This window comes from Camelus bactrianus, chromosome 16 (genome assembly GCF_048773025.1).
Source record: "Camelus bactrianus isolate YW-2024 breed Bactrian camel chromosome 16, ASM4877302v1, whole genome shotgun sequence".
Taxonomy (NCBI): domain Eukaryota; kingdom Metazoa; phylum Chordata; class Mammalia; order Artiodactyla; family Camelidae; genus Camelus; species Camelus bactrianus.
In genome coordinates, this window is record NC_133554.1 from 12,216,416 (window position 1) to 12,230,487 (window position 14,072).

Below are 14,072 nucleotides of genomic sequence, written 5' to 3' on the forward strand. Positions count from 1 at the left end.
ACATGGAACTAAAACGGGGCGGCGTGTGTCCCATCCTGGACTAGGTAATCTCAGACCATTCTCAGGGCTGTCATTCTACACAAGTGGCCAGCTTCTCTTATTTAGAAAGACTGGAGACCTCGTCTCTTTGCCTCGGTGGGTTTTGAAGATGTAGAGAAGGCACCCATCAATCTCTAGTATTCAAAGGCTGCGTCCATTCCTGGTGGGGAAACTGGATTTAAAGCAGCCATGCTGAGCCAGTGGTGTAGTGTCTGACTTAGACAGCAAAGGGCAATATGAATTTATAATCCTGTCAGGAAACTCCAGGGCAGGGAAGAAAGAAGTTCCTTTGCCAAATATTCAGACTGTTCAAGTGTGGTGGTTCCTGAGCTGTGTTGTCTGTGAGTTATCCAAGGGCAGGGATGGGGACATAGATTGTGGGCTCTGAAGCTCTTACAATTTCAGGGACCTTTAAAAAATAAAAGGATACAAATTTTAAAAATTACAAAATTGGATACAAGACCTTCTACAGGTCCCATGGATCCTGAGCTTAAGCTTTATGAATTTTACAGTAAATCCACCTCTACTTAGGGAGCTTGTTAAAAATCTTCAAAAGAAAATTCCCGGACCCACTCTGGCCATTCTGATTCATTATATCTGAGGTCCAGAAATAGGTATTTTCAGTAAATACTGTATGATGGCTGGGCTGATGTTAAGAAAACTGTAGTACAAATACCTGCCTATTTCATGACACATAAAATAACTACCCACATTTGTTTCATAACTGAAGCAGCTCCCTGTCTTCTAGGACTTACATATCAACCCGATTTTCTCCCCCTAGCAAGTGACGTTAACCATACAGAGAAGACTTTCCTTCTTGGGCTGAGAGTCAAGCTGGGATTCAGCTGCCCCAGGTTGCTGGCCCTCCTTCCTTTGCCTTCTCCACAACCACTGACATTGGCACAGCTCTCTGGCTCCCAGGCATTGACCCTGAAGGCAGAAAATGACTGGTATTAACATCAGGTATGCAACTGGTTATCTTCCAAACCTCCTGCTAGACCATTTAAAGAAAATCATCTCTTCTAAAGAACAAGAAAATACTCAGTCCTCTTGGCTCTGTCCTCCCTAGAGGATGTCCAAGTCCAGCAGAGGAGAAGAACTCGCATTTAGCAGGCAGCTCCTATGTCCTGGGGCCTTCCCCACAGAATTGCAACCTTCATTACCACTGTGAGAGGTAAATGTCATTAGTCCCATTTTAACGATGAGTCAGCTGAGGTTGGAGAAGGCAAACAACTTTCCCAAAGCCACTCAGTTAGGGAGTGTTGCTGGCAGGTGTGTCCAGACTCAAAGTCTGTGCTTTTCTCATTATGCCAACCTGACTCTGAAACAGAAAGAGGTCTTTACAGATCAAGTCCAAGGACCCAGTACATCAGCAAACTTACAGGGCATGGGACTTCAAAAATGAGAAACATGATAATGGCGACTCTGCTGAGCAACAGGGTGACCGCAATCAGAATTTTGACCACAGTGCTCCATTTCCACCTCTTCTCTAGGTTCTCATCCATGTCTAAAAGGACAGAGGAGGAGAAGAGAGAATTTGAGAGAGGGAGGAGAGCGACCCTTTGACTTGAAGGTCTCCTGGCTCACAAGACTGATAGGGGCCCAGCCTGCTTCAGAGGCAGAGCCTGAATTTCCAGTTCAGACCCAGAGTCCGGAGTTGGGTAGGCATCACCAGCTCTGCTCTAACCTCCTTTGCAGTCTCTTCCCATTGAATCACCTTCACTGGGATTTGGGATTTTTCCGTGATCAAGTAGGACCGATTCTTGCACTGCTTTCAGGACAAGGAAAGGTGTAGGTACCCAGGGGAGTCTGTCGCCAGCAGCCCTCTCAGGGTCTCTACCCATGTGCTCTGACACACATACTGTGTAGGATTAGAAAGTCACCCTTCCTATGCTCCTCTGGGCTTTAGTGGGGCATAGGAGGAACAGCGGTGAACTGGCATTGCTTTTGGGTCATAAGCCAGATTTGGGGACAAATGACTCATATGCATCTTATTATCACCAATTTCATATTTACTTTCGTGTTGGAACTGGGATGTAACCCAAGCTGGAATCTTACAGAATTTGCATCCTGGCCATTTTAGGGAGGGCTGTATGTAAAAACAGTGCAGATGAAAACATGCTCCTGGTGGTTGTCATCACTGTAGTAACTGCTTAGAGTTTAAGTGTCGTCTGTCTAGTCACGCAATGGCTGGAATTACCTACCACACCAATACAATGTACGCTGTCCCCAAATCTGATTACAAGGTTAGCTCACTTGTGTGGAGGTGAAAGATTATTAATGGTGTCAAACTACAAACATTTCTGGGACTTTCTTTATAGAGCAGCTGATTCTTTCCATTAAATATGGAGTGATTTTTTAATGCAAACTGTAACTTCTCAATGCCCAGGGAAATTCTAGGAGACCCAGCCTAATGCTGGGGCTAAAAATGTTTCTTTTTCTCTTCGTTCTTGTCTCACCCCTACTCACCCTGTACCTTGTTTCAGAGGGCTAGAAAATTCATCAATACTTGTCATTTTCTCTCCTTCTTTATTCCCAGGAGTCATGGAGGTAGTGGTGGGGAAAGTCTCTGATGAAGCCCTCATCACTGGATAGACCTTACATTGGGAGATCCCGGTAAAAAAAGCTATCAGACAAGAAAGAAACAATGAAAGGGCGATTGAGAAAACTTGATCCTACCTCTGATTTTTCTTGGGAAAACCCCAGCTCTACTCAGCTGATATTAAACTTCTAATCGTGTTCGCATCGATCTGTCAGTAGATTTAAGGTGTGGGCCTTAATAATGCCAAAGAATAAATGAGGATAGAGATACTAATAAGAGATATGGATTAAATCCGCATGGGGCCTTTGACTAATGTAGAATCAGAGTGAAGGAGTAGAATGTAACTTGTTTGCCTGCCACTGCTCTGACACACATACTGTAATAATAATAAGGATGGAGGGTATAACACTGTTGAAAGTTTCCTTCTTTAAAAAAGATGGCTCCAAAGTCCAGGGGAGAACGTGAAGAAGCATACTTGACCTTAATGACGGCTGCCGGTCTGTCTAGTGAAGTCCCAGTCATGTCTAAGGCAATGAACTTGACAGAGGATTGGGGGGAGGGTGCTGGAGGGAGAGACCACCCAGCTTCATACACCTCTCAGTTTCATTCTTTCAGCAAATATTTAAAAATGGATAGCTAGTATGTGCCAGGGACTGCTCCGGTACTCGGGACGTATCAGTTGGATGCTTTCTAGCACGGGAACAAAGGGGAAGGAGGGTTGGGAGGAAGGCAGTGGGAAGCAGACAACAATAAGTGCAGTAAGTTTTATAGTATGTTAGAGGGGAAATTGCTATGAAAATAAAAGTAGAGCAAGGGAAGGGAAGGGAAGAGTCTGAGGGGCGTGGGTGGGTAGAGGCTGGTCTCCTGGAGAAGATGAGAATTGAGCCAAGACTCAAAAGAGGTGAGGAGATTAGCCAGGCAGATGCCTGGGGGAGTAGTGGCCTAGGCAGAAGAGTGTGTCTGGCGTGGTATAGTTTTAGAGGAAGAGCAAGGAGGCAGGTGAGACCGAAGGGGAGTGAGCAAGGGGACAGTCGTAGGAGACGAGGCCGTTTCTAAAGGAAATGGGCCCATGGCACTTTAGGCCTTATAGGCCAGTTTGAGGACTTTGGTTTTCATTCTGTCGGAAATGGGGAGCCATTGCAAGTTTTTGAGCAGAGAAGTGATGGAATGGCTTTGTTTTTAAAGGATCAGTGGACTGCTGAGTTGGAAATAGACCCTGAGGGGCCTGGGTAGAAGCAGAGTAACCTGTTAGGAGGCTATTGGAGTCATCCAGCTTGGGGGGGGGGGTAGCTCAGTGGTAGAGTGCGTGCTTAGCATGCATGATGTCCTGGGTTCAGTCCCCAGTACCTCCATTAAAATAAATAAATAAATAAATAAATAAGCCTAATTACTTCTCCCCCCCAAAAATAAACAAACAAATATATAAAACTTTAAAAAAAGAAATTCAGGTGAGAGGTGACGATGACTCAAACAGCTGTGGAAAAGATGGAACACAGATGGATTCTGGCTGTAGTCTGGCCCCAACTTCATTTACCTCCAGAATTGATCTAACCCGATTCAGATAGTGGTTCATACTCCATTTTTAATGTCTCCTATCATTGCTCATTAAATTAAGGTCTCTAAGTCCTCCTTGCCTTTTCTAAATTACTCTCCAGGTCTTCAGTCCACGTAAAAATGACAGTTCTTTACTTCAGACACCAGTGGCCACAGTACCAGGTACTGTGCGTGAAATTACAAGGGAAGTAGTCCCTGATTTGTTTAATTGGGAAGACAGTGTTGGCAAAGAGAGGCAGAGCAGAGACAAAGAGCCAAGAGGCTCAAAAGGAAAAGCAAGGAAACTGTGTGAAGCATTTTCAGCATAGCGCAAGTCAGTTCTCTGAAATGATAGCACATGCGTTTCTGGGTCAGATGAGATGAAGATAAACAAATCTCACTTTGGACAAGTAACATAAGCTCTCTGAGTTTTGGTTTCCTTATCTGCGAGATGGTTATAATAAAATAATTCTTGCTCTATCTATTTCACAGGGGTGATGTGAAGATCAGAAACAAAATGAGAAAGCAGGTGTGAAAACACTTTGCAAACTGAGTGATAGTATGATTGAGAGAGGAGGCAGAACTTAGAGATCCTCTCTCTGCGTAGAAGAACTGTGCCCTGTAAGCCGGAGGGATAATGGTATTTCAACGTGGCACGTCTTCCCACCTCCCAGGAGCCACTGTTTCAAAGTCTACTTAATAGGCTTCATCTGTCAGTGTATTTCCAGTTCTGTGCAGCTTCTAAATTAATGTCCATCCCTGTTGGCAGCTCGTCTCTTTTACTTGTCATCTGTTAGGTAACTGAGCATTAAGGTGGAGCATGTTTGTAAATACAAGCACTCCATTCCCGTGATGATAGAATTGCAATATTTGGCTGAGGATATACGAGCCAGAATGCCCCACTTTGAGGAGAGATGCAAAAACCCAAATTTATGAAATGGATAACTTAGGAGATGATGCTTTGCTTTGTTACAAAATAATTTATTTTAAATAGGGAATATTAGGTACATTGTATTTAAATGAAAATCTAACCTTAGAGGTTATTCTGTAATAATACTAGCAGGTTGAAAGGGCTGTTTGAGAGGCCTTACATACTGCTGTTGCACATATCTAGAAATTAGACCCTCTAGTCAAATCTCCCTTTTGTAACTATGGAAACTGAGCACTGGAGACATTAAGTAACTTGTCAGAAATGATAATTAATATCAGAATAAACGCTTGTTTGATGTGATTTCTCCCGTATGCCACAGTTTCACATGGGGTAAACAGACCATAGGAATCACTTCACGCTAAACAAATTCCAAAACAATGACATTTTAAACATTTACATAGATTTGCCTAAGGAGAGGCTCATCCATTTCCTTGAGGTGCTGCTAAGCTCCACTTGCCTCCAAAGGTGTGAACTAGAAGTCAGTGCCTACCTCCAGCTCATTTTCCAGTCTCACCTTTGCCTGTTACGAGGGATCCAGTCTGCACCTTGGGTGTGGGGGCCAGGTGACAGCTTGCGGGGGCAGTGCTGCTTCTGCGGGGAGCAGCAATGACTCTCAAGTTCTTCAGAGTATGCTTGGCCTTTCGCCTCTTCTCCGAATATACAAGGTTGACTTCCACTTTGCTCTCAGAACCAAGACACTGCAGGGCAGCCACAGTCTGAGTTTGGATAAGTGTGGACCTTTTGGCTTCTGCCTGAGCTTCTGGAAGGAGAAAAGCCATATAGGAAAATGAAGCTAGTTCTTCATCTGCATGGTGCCTGGCTCACCCGCTTCCGTTCATGGCCCAGTGCTGGACTTTCTTCTCTTTTTCATCCACTTTGTCCTCAGCATGTGTCTATGGTACTGAATACAGAAGCCCTGCCTTTCCTCCATCCCGCCTTGGTCCCGTGAAGATCGGTGACTGCGGTGAATTCAGCCCAGAGAAGTGCTCACAGATGCTCTCCTCTTATGCAGAGGGGCTGCAGTGCTGCCTCCTCCTCTTTCTTCACCCGTCTCTTTGATTTATGTAGTCATGCCTTACGTAACAACAGTTCATTTAAAAACGGGTTTCCTGAAAGTTTCTCAGGGGAATACATACCTTTAAAACAGGATACTTGAGATCTGGGCTCAGAATGGGGGAGACAAGCATCTTTGAAAGGTGAAAATGTTCTGGAATAGCAAAGTGGCTTTTCAGGAAGGGCCCATTCCCTACCTCGCGTTGGCACGTCTCTGATGCTTCTCATATCCTTTGGGAAGGGACCAGGCAGCTGTTCCACTTGGCGGTTGCTATCTCTGAGTTCCGCAGGGGCGGAAGAAAGGTCAGGATTTACCGGGTACTTCTTTAGAATTCTGGGCACTGGAGACAGAGATACGGAAGAATGTAGTTCCTTCTGATAAATCTTGCAACTGGGGAGATCAAATGCTTCCTCCAGAAGACTTCAAGGTATATGCAAGTGTCCATTAGCCTAGTATAAAGTACACTGGGTACCAGTCTATTATCCTTAGGGGAAAAAAAGCTGAAAGAGTTAACTAAGTTCATGGAAGACTAACCAACTTATTCCCTCAAACACTGCTTATTATCTTTTCTTCCTATTCCATCTATGTCCTCGTATTAAAACTTTGGGAAGTTTATTAAGTGTAACATTGGACAAGGTATGTCTCCAGGTTTCCGTGGAAGTGTAAGTTCATAGTTATTTGTGGTTTGGGGCAAATAATTCCCAGGGTGATGTGAGTTTTCTTCATATGTTAAATTTGTTACTGTTGCACCTCATGCTGTTTGGCCTTAACTCTGGTGAGTTAGTTTTAGAGATGAGGTGTTTAGGACACTTTTAAAAAATCATGTTTTAAGTAAAGTTATCAAAGAGCAGCAGAAGGTGCCATTCCACCCCCTCACTACCCTTTCTCTCAGCCCTTCCCACCCAAGAGCATGCCTATCTATTTGGAAGTGACACTTTGAAAAAGGAAGACAACATCTTATGAGGGCTTCTGAATTTGGGAGTCTTAGGTGATGACAATACTGAAACTGTGACAGCGCCTTCTAGGAAAGAAATCCATCTAACGGTGAAAGGAATTTTAAAATTAGTTACATGAATAAAACAGAAGAATGCATCACATTCTCTGAAGACTTCTCACCATGAAACAGCTGTTTTGCTGGGTTGAATAAGTTGCAGTCCTGTTTAAAGGCAAGAGGATACGGGGGTGACTGGAAGGCATCACCTACTGATACTGGCTGTTATTTCTGTCTGACCCCCAAACGCTTTCTAGGCCTCTCTTCAGATTTCCCAGTAGACTAGACTGGAGAAGTATTTACCTTTCTTGTCAGCATCATAGGAGGTAATGATTAGACTGAAAACCAAGATGGTATCCATGTTGGCTTAGCACATTCTCCTTGCAGAGACAGTATGCTGTGGGTCTCATAACCTGACTCTCACTGCTTTCACTGCTCTGGAACCAAGGCTGACCCTGGGAGAATCTGGCTCCACCCTAATTATTTTGCCACTTATTTCCTGAAGACCTTATTGGAGCTTATTGGCAGGAGGACCAAGTTTGCTTGTCAATGATTGATTCGGAAAGTCTTCTCCTAACTTCACTGCTGGTGCCGACATAAGGAACTGTAATTACCTTGAGGTTTCCCCGGAAGAAAGCGCATAAGCACCCAGTGAGATGCTTTATAAATACTTGCGGATAGACACGTGGACATTCACTTGCATGTTCATTGACTAAGGCATGTCGGTTTATACACCGTTACAAAGAGATGGAGAGATTTCCATTAAGGAAAGTGATTTCTTGACTAGAGTAGGAAACCAGAATTGAGTGAGTCAGTAAGTCACATGGGAGAGGGCACTGGACTGGGCATCAACAGAACTGGGTTCTCGTTCGGGCCCTGTTGTTAAGCGTATCATCATAAGAAAATTGCCTGACTCCTCTGGACCTCAATTTTTCTCCTCTGTAAATGGAGAGTTCCAACCCAGTGACCTCTAGAATTCATTCGCAGTTCTATGCATAAACTTACATTAGCACAGACATACTTGTCTGGTTTTGCACATTTTCACACTCCTGAATAGTGAAGTGGGTGTAGGTAGACCACATTCCTACAACGGTTGGGCTGAGAGGTTGTGAGGAAGAGCAGAAGACGCCAGGTGAGGGATCCTGTCTGCGGTTTGGGAGGGCTTTCCTAGACAGGTAACAGCTTGTAGAAGTTTTTTCTAAAATTGTGTCTTTTAGTAAAGATAGGACATCTCATCTAATACTCGGCTGACTTAGTGATAGCACAGCTAGGTGGGTCACAAGGCAGAAGTGATGATCTCCTCAGACCCTCTGCCTAAAGCCAGAGCCTCTGTGGTCTCTCTGCCCGCTGTGAACGTACTCCACTGGCACCACCATCGGTCTGGCTATGCCTAAGAAGGTTCTCGAGGCTGATGCTCTGATAATAGACCCACAACTGTTTCTCTACTACTTGATTCAAGGGACTTTCCATGAGGGAGTGCCTGAGATGTGAGTCAAATCATACTTTAAATATTGCCCTGTTACCTGACATTTTAATTCAGGTTGAAATCTGGCTAAGTGGAGCATCAAGGGAAATCTTGGTGGGAAACAGGAAGGAGAGAGAGATCACTGAGAGACAGCGTGTTGCCTGAGATGTGGAAGGAGGAGAGGATGTGCTGAACGTCCAGCCACGGTGCCTTCCAGCCCTTCATTCCACAAGTCTTTATTATGGGCCTACTGTGTGCCAGACACCATTCTAGCAGTGAGCACCAGCACATCTGCATTCACGTGAAACGATGGGAAGCAGACAATAAACGTGGTTGAGAATAAAATAGTACAGATGGCTAATAAATGATATATAAATACACATGCAAGAGAATTAAAGGTTGTGATCATTGTCGCAAAGCAGCAAACAGGGTGATGAGGTGAAGGAGCCCTGGCAGAGGCCACTTGAAGTAGGGTGGTCATGGAGGACTTCTCTGAGGAGGTGACATTTGAGCTAAGAGAACCAGGGGAGTTGGTGTCCTCGAAGCCAAGAAAGGAGAGTATTTCCAGGAAGGGATGGTCAGCAGGTTGACTGCTGAGAAATGTGTCTAGTGAGGACAGAACATCCACTGGACTTGGCAGTTCTGCGAGAGCAGTTCCACTGGAGTCGGGGAAGTAGGAGGGGCTGAGAGGGAACTAGAGGTGATAAAAGTGTAGGGCATCTTTTTAAGACATTTTGCTATGGAAAGGAGCCAAGAAGTGAAGCCAGCCGAGTAGAGGGAACATACATGCCTCAAATCTTCATGGTCCAGAGCAGCGTTGTCTCGTTACTTTTTCCTTCTGCAGTTCCCTGATTCTCTTAGCAGGGCGAGGTGGGTGGAGAATAAGGGGGCTCCATTACCCTTCCTAGGTTTCATGATTTTTGCTTACTATTTCCTTAACATGATGGCATGGTTCTCTGCTGCCTTTTGGTATCAGACACTTCCCCCTTTTGCTCTGTCTTAAGTTTTCTATAGACTAGTTTCTGGATGCGATGCCTCGTTACAGCGCTGCCACCTTGCAACCGGGGAGGGAAAGGCTCTGAGCGCTAGTCTCATCGTGTGTCACAAGGGGGCAGAAGAGCTCACTCTTCCCGAAAGAGACCTTGTGCTTGGACAAAGACGAAGCAAGAGTTTTCTCTGGCCGATCTCAGGCCCTTCCCAAAAGTCAGCCTGCATGTCAGAGCAGCCACACTGTGGGGTACTGAGAAGCGAGAGAGCTTCGTTAACGAGTCAAAATATCTAGTTTTAGGAAAATAGACCCAGAACTGTTTCTCTACCACTTGACATTTTGACTGGTTTTCTAAGTGTCTGCCGTCTTTGTGGAGGAGAGGATTTCTGTTCTGATCTCGTTTCCCCACAACGAAACTTTCAAATTTAGGAGCGAAAAAAGCTGTGAGTTTTATGGTGTGTGCAGATGAAAGATGTGACTCTGGAAGATAGTAGGAAACCCCAACTGACGGGTGAAGCAGGGTGGGTCTGTGGGAGGAGCGCTTGACAAGAAGCCAGGAGGCTTACTTCGGTTCTAGGTCTGGGCTCTGCAGTTGATGGAATCACTTTGTCACTTACCTTCTCTGGCCTCTGTTCCAGTTTCTTTCCTTCTTTCCTTCTTTCTTTCTGTTAATGGAGGTACTGGGAATTGAACCCAGGACCTTGTGCATGCTAAACATGCACTCTACCACTGAGCTATACCCCCCATGCCTGTTTCAGTTTCTTTAATGAGGTTGGACAAGATGGTTTCCAACTCTAAAATGATTATTTCAATGCCTCGCTCTGCTGCCCTTTCTTTTAAGGGTGTATTTTTTTTTATTTGTTTGTTTGGCTTCATTTTAAATTCTTTTATCATGGAATATGGCATACATGTAGAAGAGTATATAGAATCCTTTACCCTTACTTGGGAGGGAGCAAGTAAACAGGAGAAGTGGCTGTGGCCTGAGCAGCTGAGAACCAATCAAAGGGTTGGCACTGCGAGGGTTTGCCCGGCCCTGCTCAGTCCCATGGTTGTACCACGTTGAAAAGGCAATTTGGCCCCTTTGGGACAACAGGAACTTTCATCTCCTGCAGATGGGAATGTAAATGGGGACAGCCTGTTAGAAGACAGCTTGGCGTTAATCAGTGAAGCTGAATATACCCTGCATACCCTGCAACCCATCTCCCACCTCTGGATTTATACCCTGGAAGAACTTCCACATGTGCCCTAGGAGCATTGTTCATTATGGGCCCAAACTTGAAACAATCCAGTGTCTCTCAGCAGTAGAATGGATATAATAATACAATGAAATATTATAAAACAGTGAGAATGAACAAACTATTGCTATGTGAAGCGGCATGGATGAATTTTACAGACATAATGTTGAGCAAAAACAAAAAAGCCAGGCACAAAAGAATGTGTTTCCTGTTACATAAAGTTCAAAAATAGGCAAAACTCATTTGTGGTGGTAAAAATCTGGGTAATAGTTACTCCTGACTGTGGGAAGTGACTAGGAGATGATGTAAAGAGAGATGTATCCACTTTGTGTTACATGTAATAAAAAATTCACTTTAAAATCCATTTATACAAGTTCAAGAGCAGATAGAATTTTAAAAATTGTTTTTAGTGATAACATGTACAGATAGTACAGAATGAACAATGCTCCTGGGGCACATGTGGAAGTTCTTCCAGGGTATAAATCCAGAGGTGGGAGCTGGGTTGCAGGGTATGCAGGGTATATTCAGCTTCACTGATTAACGCCAAGCTGTTTTCTAACAGGCTGTCCCCATTTACACTCCCATCTGCAGGAGATGAAAGTTCCTGTTGTCCCAAAGGGGCCAAATTGCCTTTTCAACGTGGTACAATCATGGGACTGAGCAGGGCCGGGCAAACCCTCGCAGTGCCAACCCTTTGATTGGTTCTCAGCTGCTCAGGCCACAGCCACTTCTCCTGTTTACTTGCTCCCTCCCAAGTAAGGGTAAAGGATTCAGATTAACCCTAGGTCCCAGATCACATGCTCTGTTACCCTGGGACTATTGCTCGGAGTGGGATGGGGTGGTGAGTTTAATAACGTAAATCATTCCTGAATCAAGGGAATCTACAGAGGATATTTCATTCTTATATGGAACACTAGTGGGAAACAGAAAGAGGCACAGAGAGAAAAGGGGAAGTAATATTTTCAGTGTGTCTACCATATTCCAGGTTTTGGGTCGAAACTCAACATTTTGCTTATCACATCTAATCCAAAACACAACCTTACAAGGTAGGTATTGTATTTCAGTTTTGTTGAGAAGAAAACTGAGGCTCAGAAAGGGGGTCATTTGCCCAAGGTCCTGGAGCTAATTAGTGACAGAGCAAGGATTTAGAGCCTGGTCTACCCGATTAAAGAGCTCAAGCTCTCCACAGTGCAGAAGCTAGAGAAGGCAATGCCCCTGCTGCTCTGTTGGCTAAGATCGCCAACACCAAGACCCACTTCTTCTCGGGTCTGCGTGCTGTATTCACCCGCAGAACTGTGCTAGTCAATTGAGATGACTACCTCATTCACTGATTTAAATTGTATTTTATTTTCATTCATTTCTTTGGTTTCCTCTATCCTTTCTTCTTCCTTTTCGTGTTCATAAAGAAATTGGGGCACATCAGCATAGCAGGGCCACTGGTAAGACTTGTGTTGAGGAGATAGCTTTCTACCCGCTAGTCTAGCATTTTAACCAGAGGTGAGATTTAAAAAGACAGGGACACTGAAATCTTCTGGTCCAAGTTATGATATAGGAAAACCTTAAAACTGAAGGAATGAAAAGGATGAGAAGAAGTTGAGCAGTGGCTCAGTTTCTTAAAAGTAAAGACTCTGCAAAAATTATTAGTGTTGTATTTTATTATTTACTGTGCTTCATATATAATAATAGCAGTGGAGAGTGAGGATATTTGTTTGGGGTAGACAGGGGAGGCCTAAACATGTAGCAGGAAAAAGCAGAGTCAGACCTGGGAGAAAGCCTGGAGAAGCCTGAAGGGAGGGTGAGGGCAGGAGAAGGGAGTAATCTCCAGGAGCACTCATGGGCTTGCAGGAGAGGAGAAGATTGCAAAGCTGAGCAATATGAAATGTCAGAATCCCAAGAGTGGGCAAGGCCTAAACAAGTCATCTTGTCCACTTTCGCACCTTCATATAAAAAGTGCCTTTAAACTTTCTCTAGGTTTGTCGTTGTGAGGTATATAGGACTTAGAAAGGGATTAAAAAAAAAAGATACTGGAGGTGTCATGTAAGAAGCAGCTAAGCTTTGGTGACTGCCAGTTACAGATTGTACAGATAGAGACTGGAAGTGTCTGGGATTGGTTAACAAGGAGGGAGGGAGAGCTGAAATGCCTTGTGAAAACCCAAGTGTCCATGTGAAAACATTGTGGGGAGTTCCTCCCCCCATGAACACTGTCCTTCATTGTGAAATCCTACCTTTCATCATCAGGACCAGACTTATAAAGTGGCCTCCCTGAGGACATTTTCTGACCTTGCTGTGTGAAGTTCCCTCAGACTCTTAACTGTGGACAAACCTGAATGGTGGAGCAGAGCAAAAGAACACAGTGTTCTGATAAAGCCTTCATGTCTTTTTCCCTTATCTCACGACTGAAGCCTCAATTCTGGTCAAGGCACTTTCTTGATGAAGTCTGTCCATCTGTAAAGCAGCTAAGTATCCTACTGGAGGATTTGCCTCCCAGAAGCGACGTGGAAACGGACAAGCAAGTGTTTGGAGCACAGTGAGAGGTACAGAGCTGGTCTTTATTTCAGTCAAGGAAGCCTTTACTAATATCTCTACCTAGCTATCGAGGGGAGGACCAAACTATAAGAAATACTCTCCACTTTTATGATTATGAAAATTTAGCCGGGGAGAGCTAAAACCAACACACACACACACAAACTTTTCGCCTAATAAATAACTTCACAGCTGAACCACGTGGTGGTGGCCAGATTGCTACAAGAATTCAGAGGAAAGATAAATCAGGAGAACCTGGAGAAATAAAAGAGAGATTCTTAGAGAAAATAGGACTCCTAAGGACTAGAAAAATTCAGAAAATTAGGAAGGAGGAAGAACAAGTTTGCCAGCATAAGAAAAGGTAAGAATAAGCATGGCAAGGACTGGAAGCCAGATTCGAAAATATGTTATATAGTGGGGGCCTGTGAGAAATAACATCCCAGTATATCCTCTATCCTCTGTCCCAAAGGTTGATCACTGACTTTGTCACTTAAAGAATTTGGATCCATGGCCAGACAGCCACCGGGACAGGGTGCTCTTCATGGGTCCATTTTCTATTAAGGTACTTTCTTTCCTCCCTTGGTTCAACTTAGGCCTGATCTGATGGAACTTCCTGCATAGGAAATGCAGGTGTAGGATGCGTTGCTCTTTAACAGAGACACTGGCGGCAAAGAGGGGAACAATAATGATAAATCCTAAACTATTGTTCTTAAACTTCAGGGTAAATAATTACTGCTTTAAAAAAAAGTCTGCAGTGGGGCTGGGAACCTG

The 14,072-nt window shown here is 44.3% G+C and overlaps 2 protein-coding genes across 7 annotated transcripts in view; one reads left to right on the forward strand and one right to left on the reverse strand.

The window, feature by feature from the left end:
- The window catches only part of ACACA (acetyl-CoA carboxylase alpha), a 255,754-nt gene that overhangs the window by 16,280 nt on the left and 225,402 nt on the right, over positions 1–14,072 (forward strand). For 3 of the 6 annotated variants that reach the window (XM_074342609.1, XM_074342608.1, XM_074342610.1), the window contains exon 1: positions 13,045–13,312. The exons of 2 other annotated variants lie outside the window; for them this stretch is intronic. The gene's annotated coding sequence lies outside the window, so the exon portion shown is untranslated. Of the gene's footprint in view, positions 1–13,044; positions 13,313–13,476; positions 13,663–14,072 lie in introns of those variants that run through there. One more of the 6 variants, XM_074342613.1, reaches the window with a different exon arrangement.
- On the reverse strand, positions 823–9,353 carry C16H17orf78 (chromosome 16 C17orf78 homolog). Its single transcript, XM_045512302.2, has 5 exons — positions 7,394–9,353; positions 6,848–6,871; positions 6,296–6,358; positions 5,560–5,805; positions 823–969 (listed from the first exon to the last, which is right to left on the reverse strand). The coding sequence occupies exons 1-5, from the start codon at positions 7,449–7,451 to the stop codon at positions 881–883; spliced, it is 480 nt and encodes a 159-aa protein (XP_045368258.1). The 5' UTR covers positions 7,452–9,353; the 3' UTR covers positions 823–880.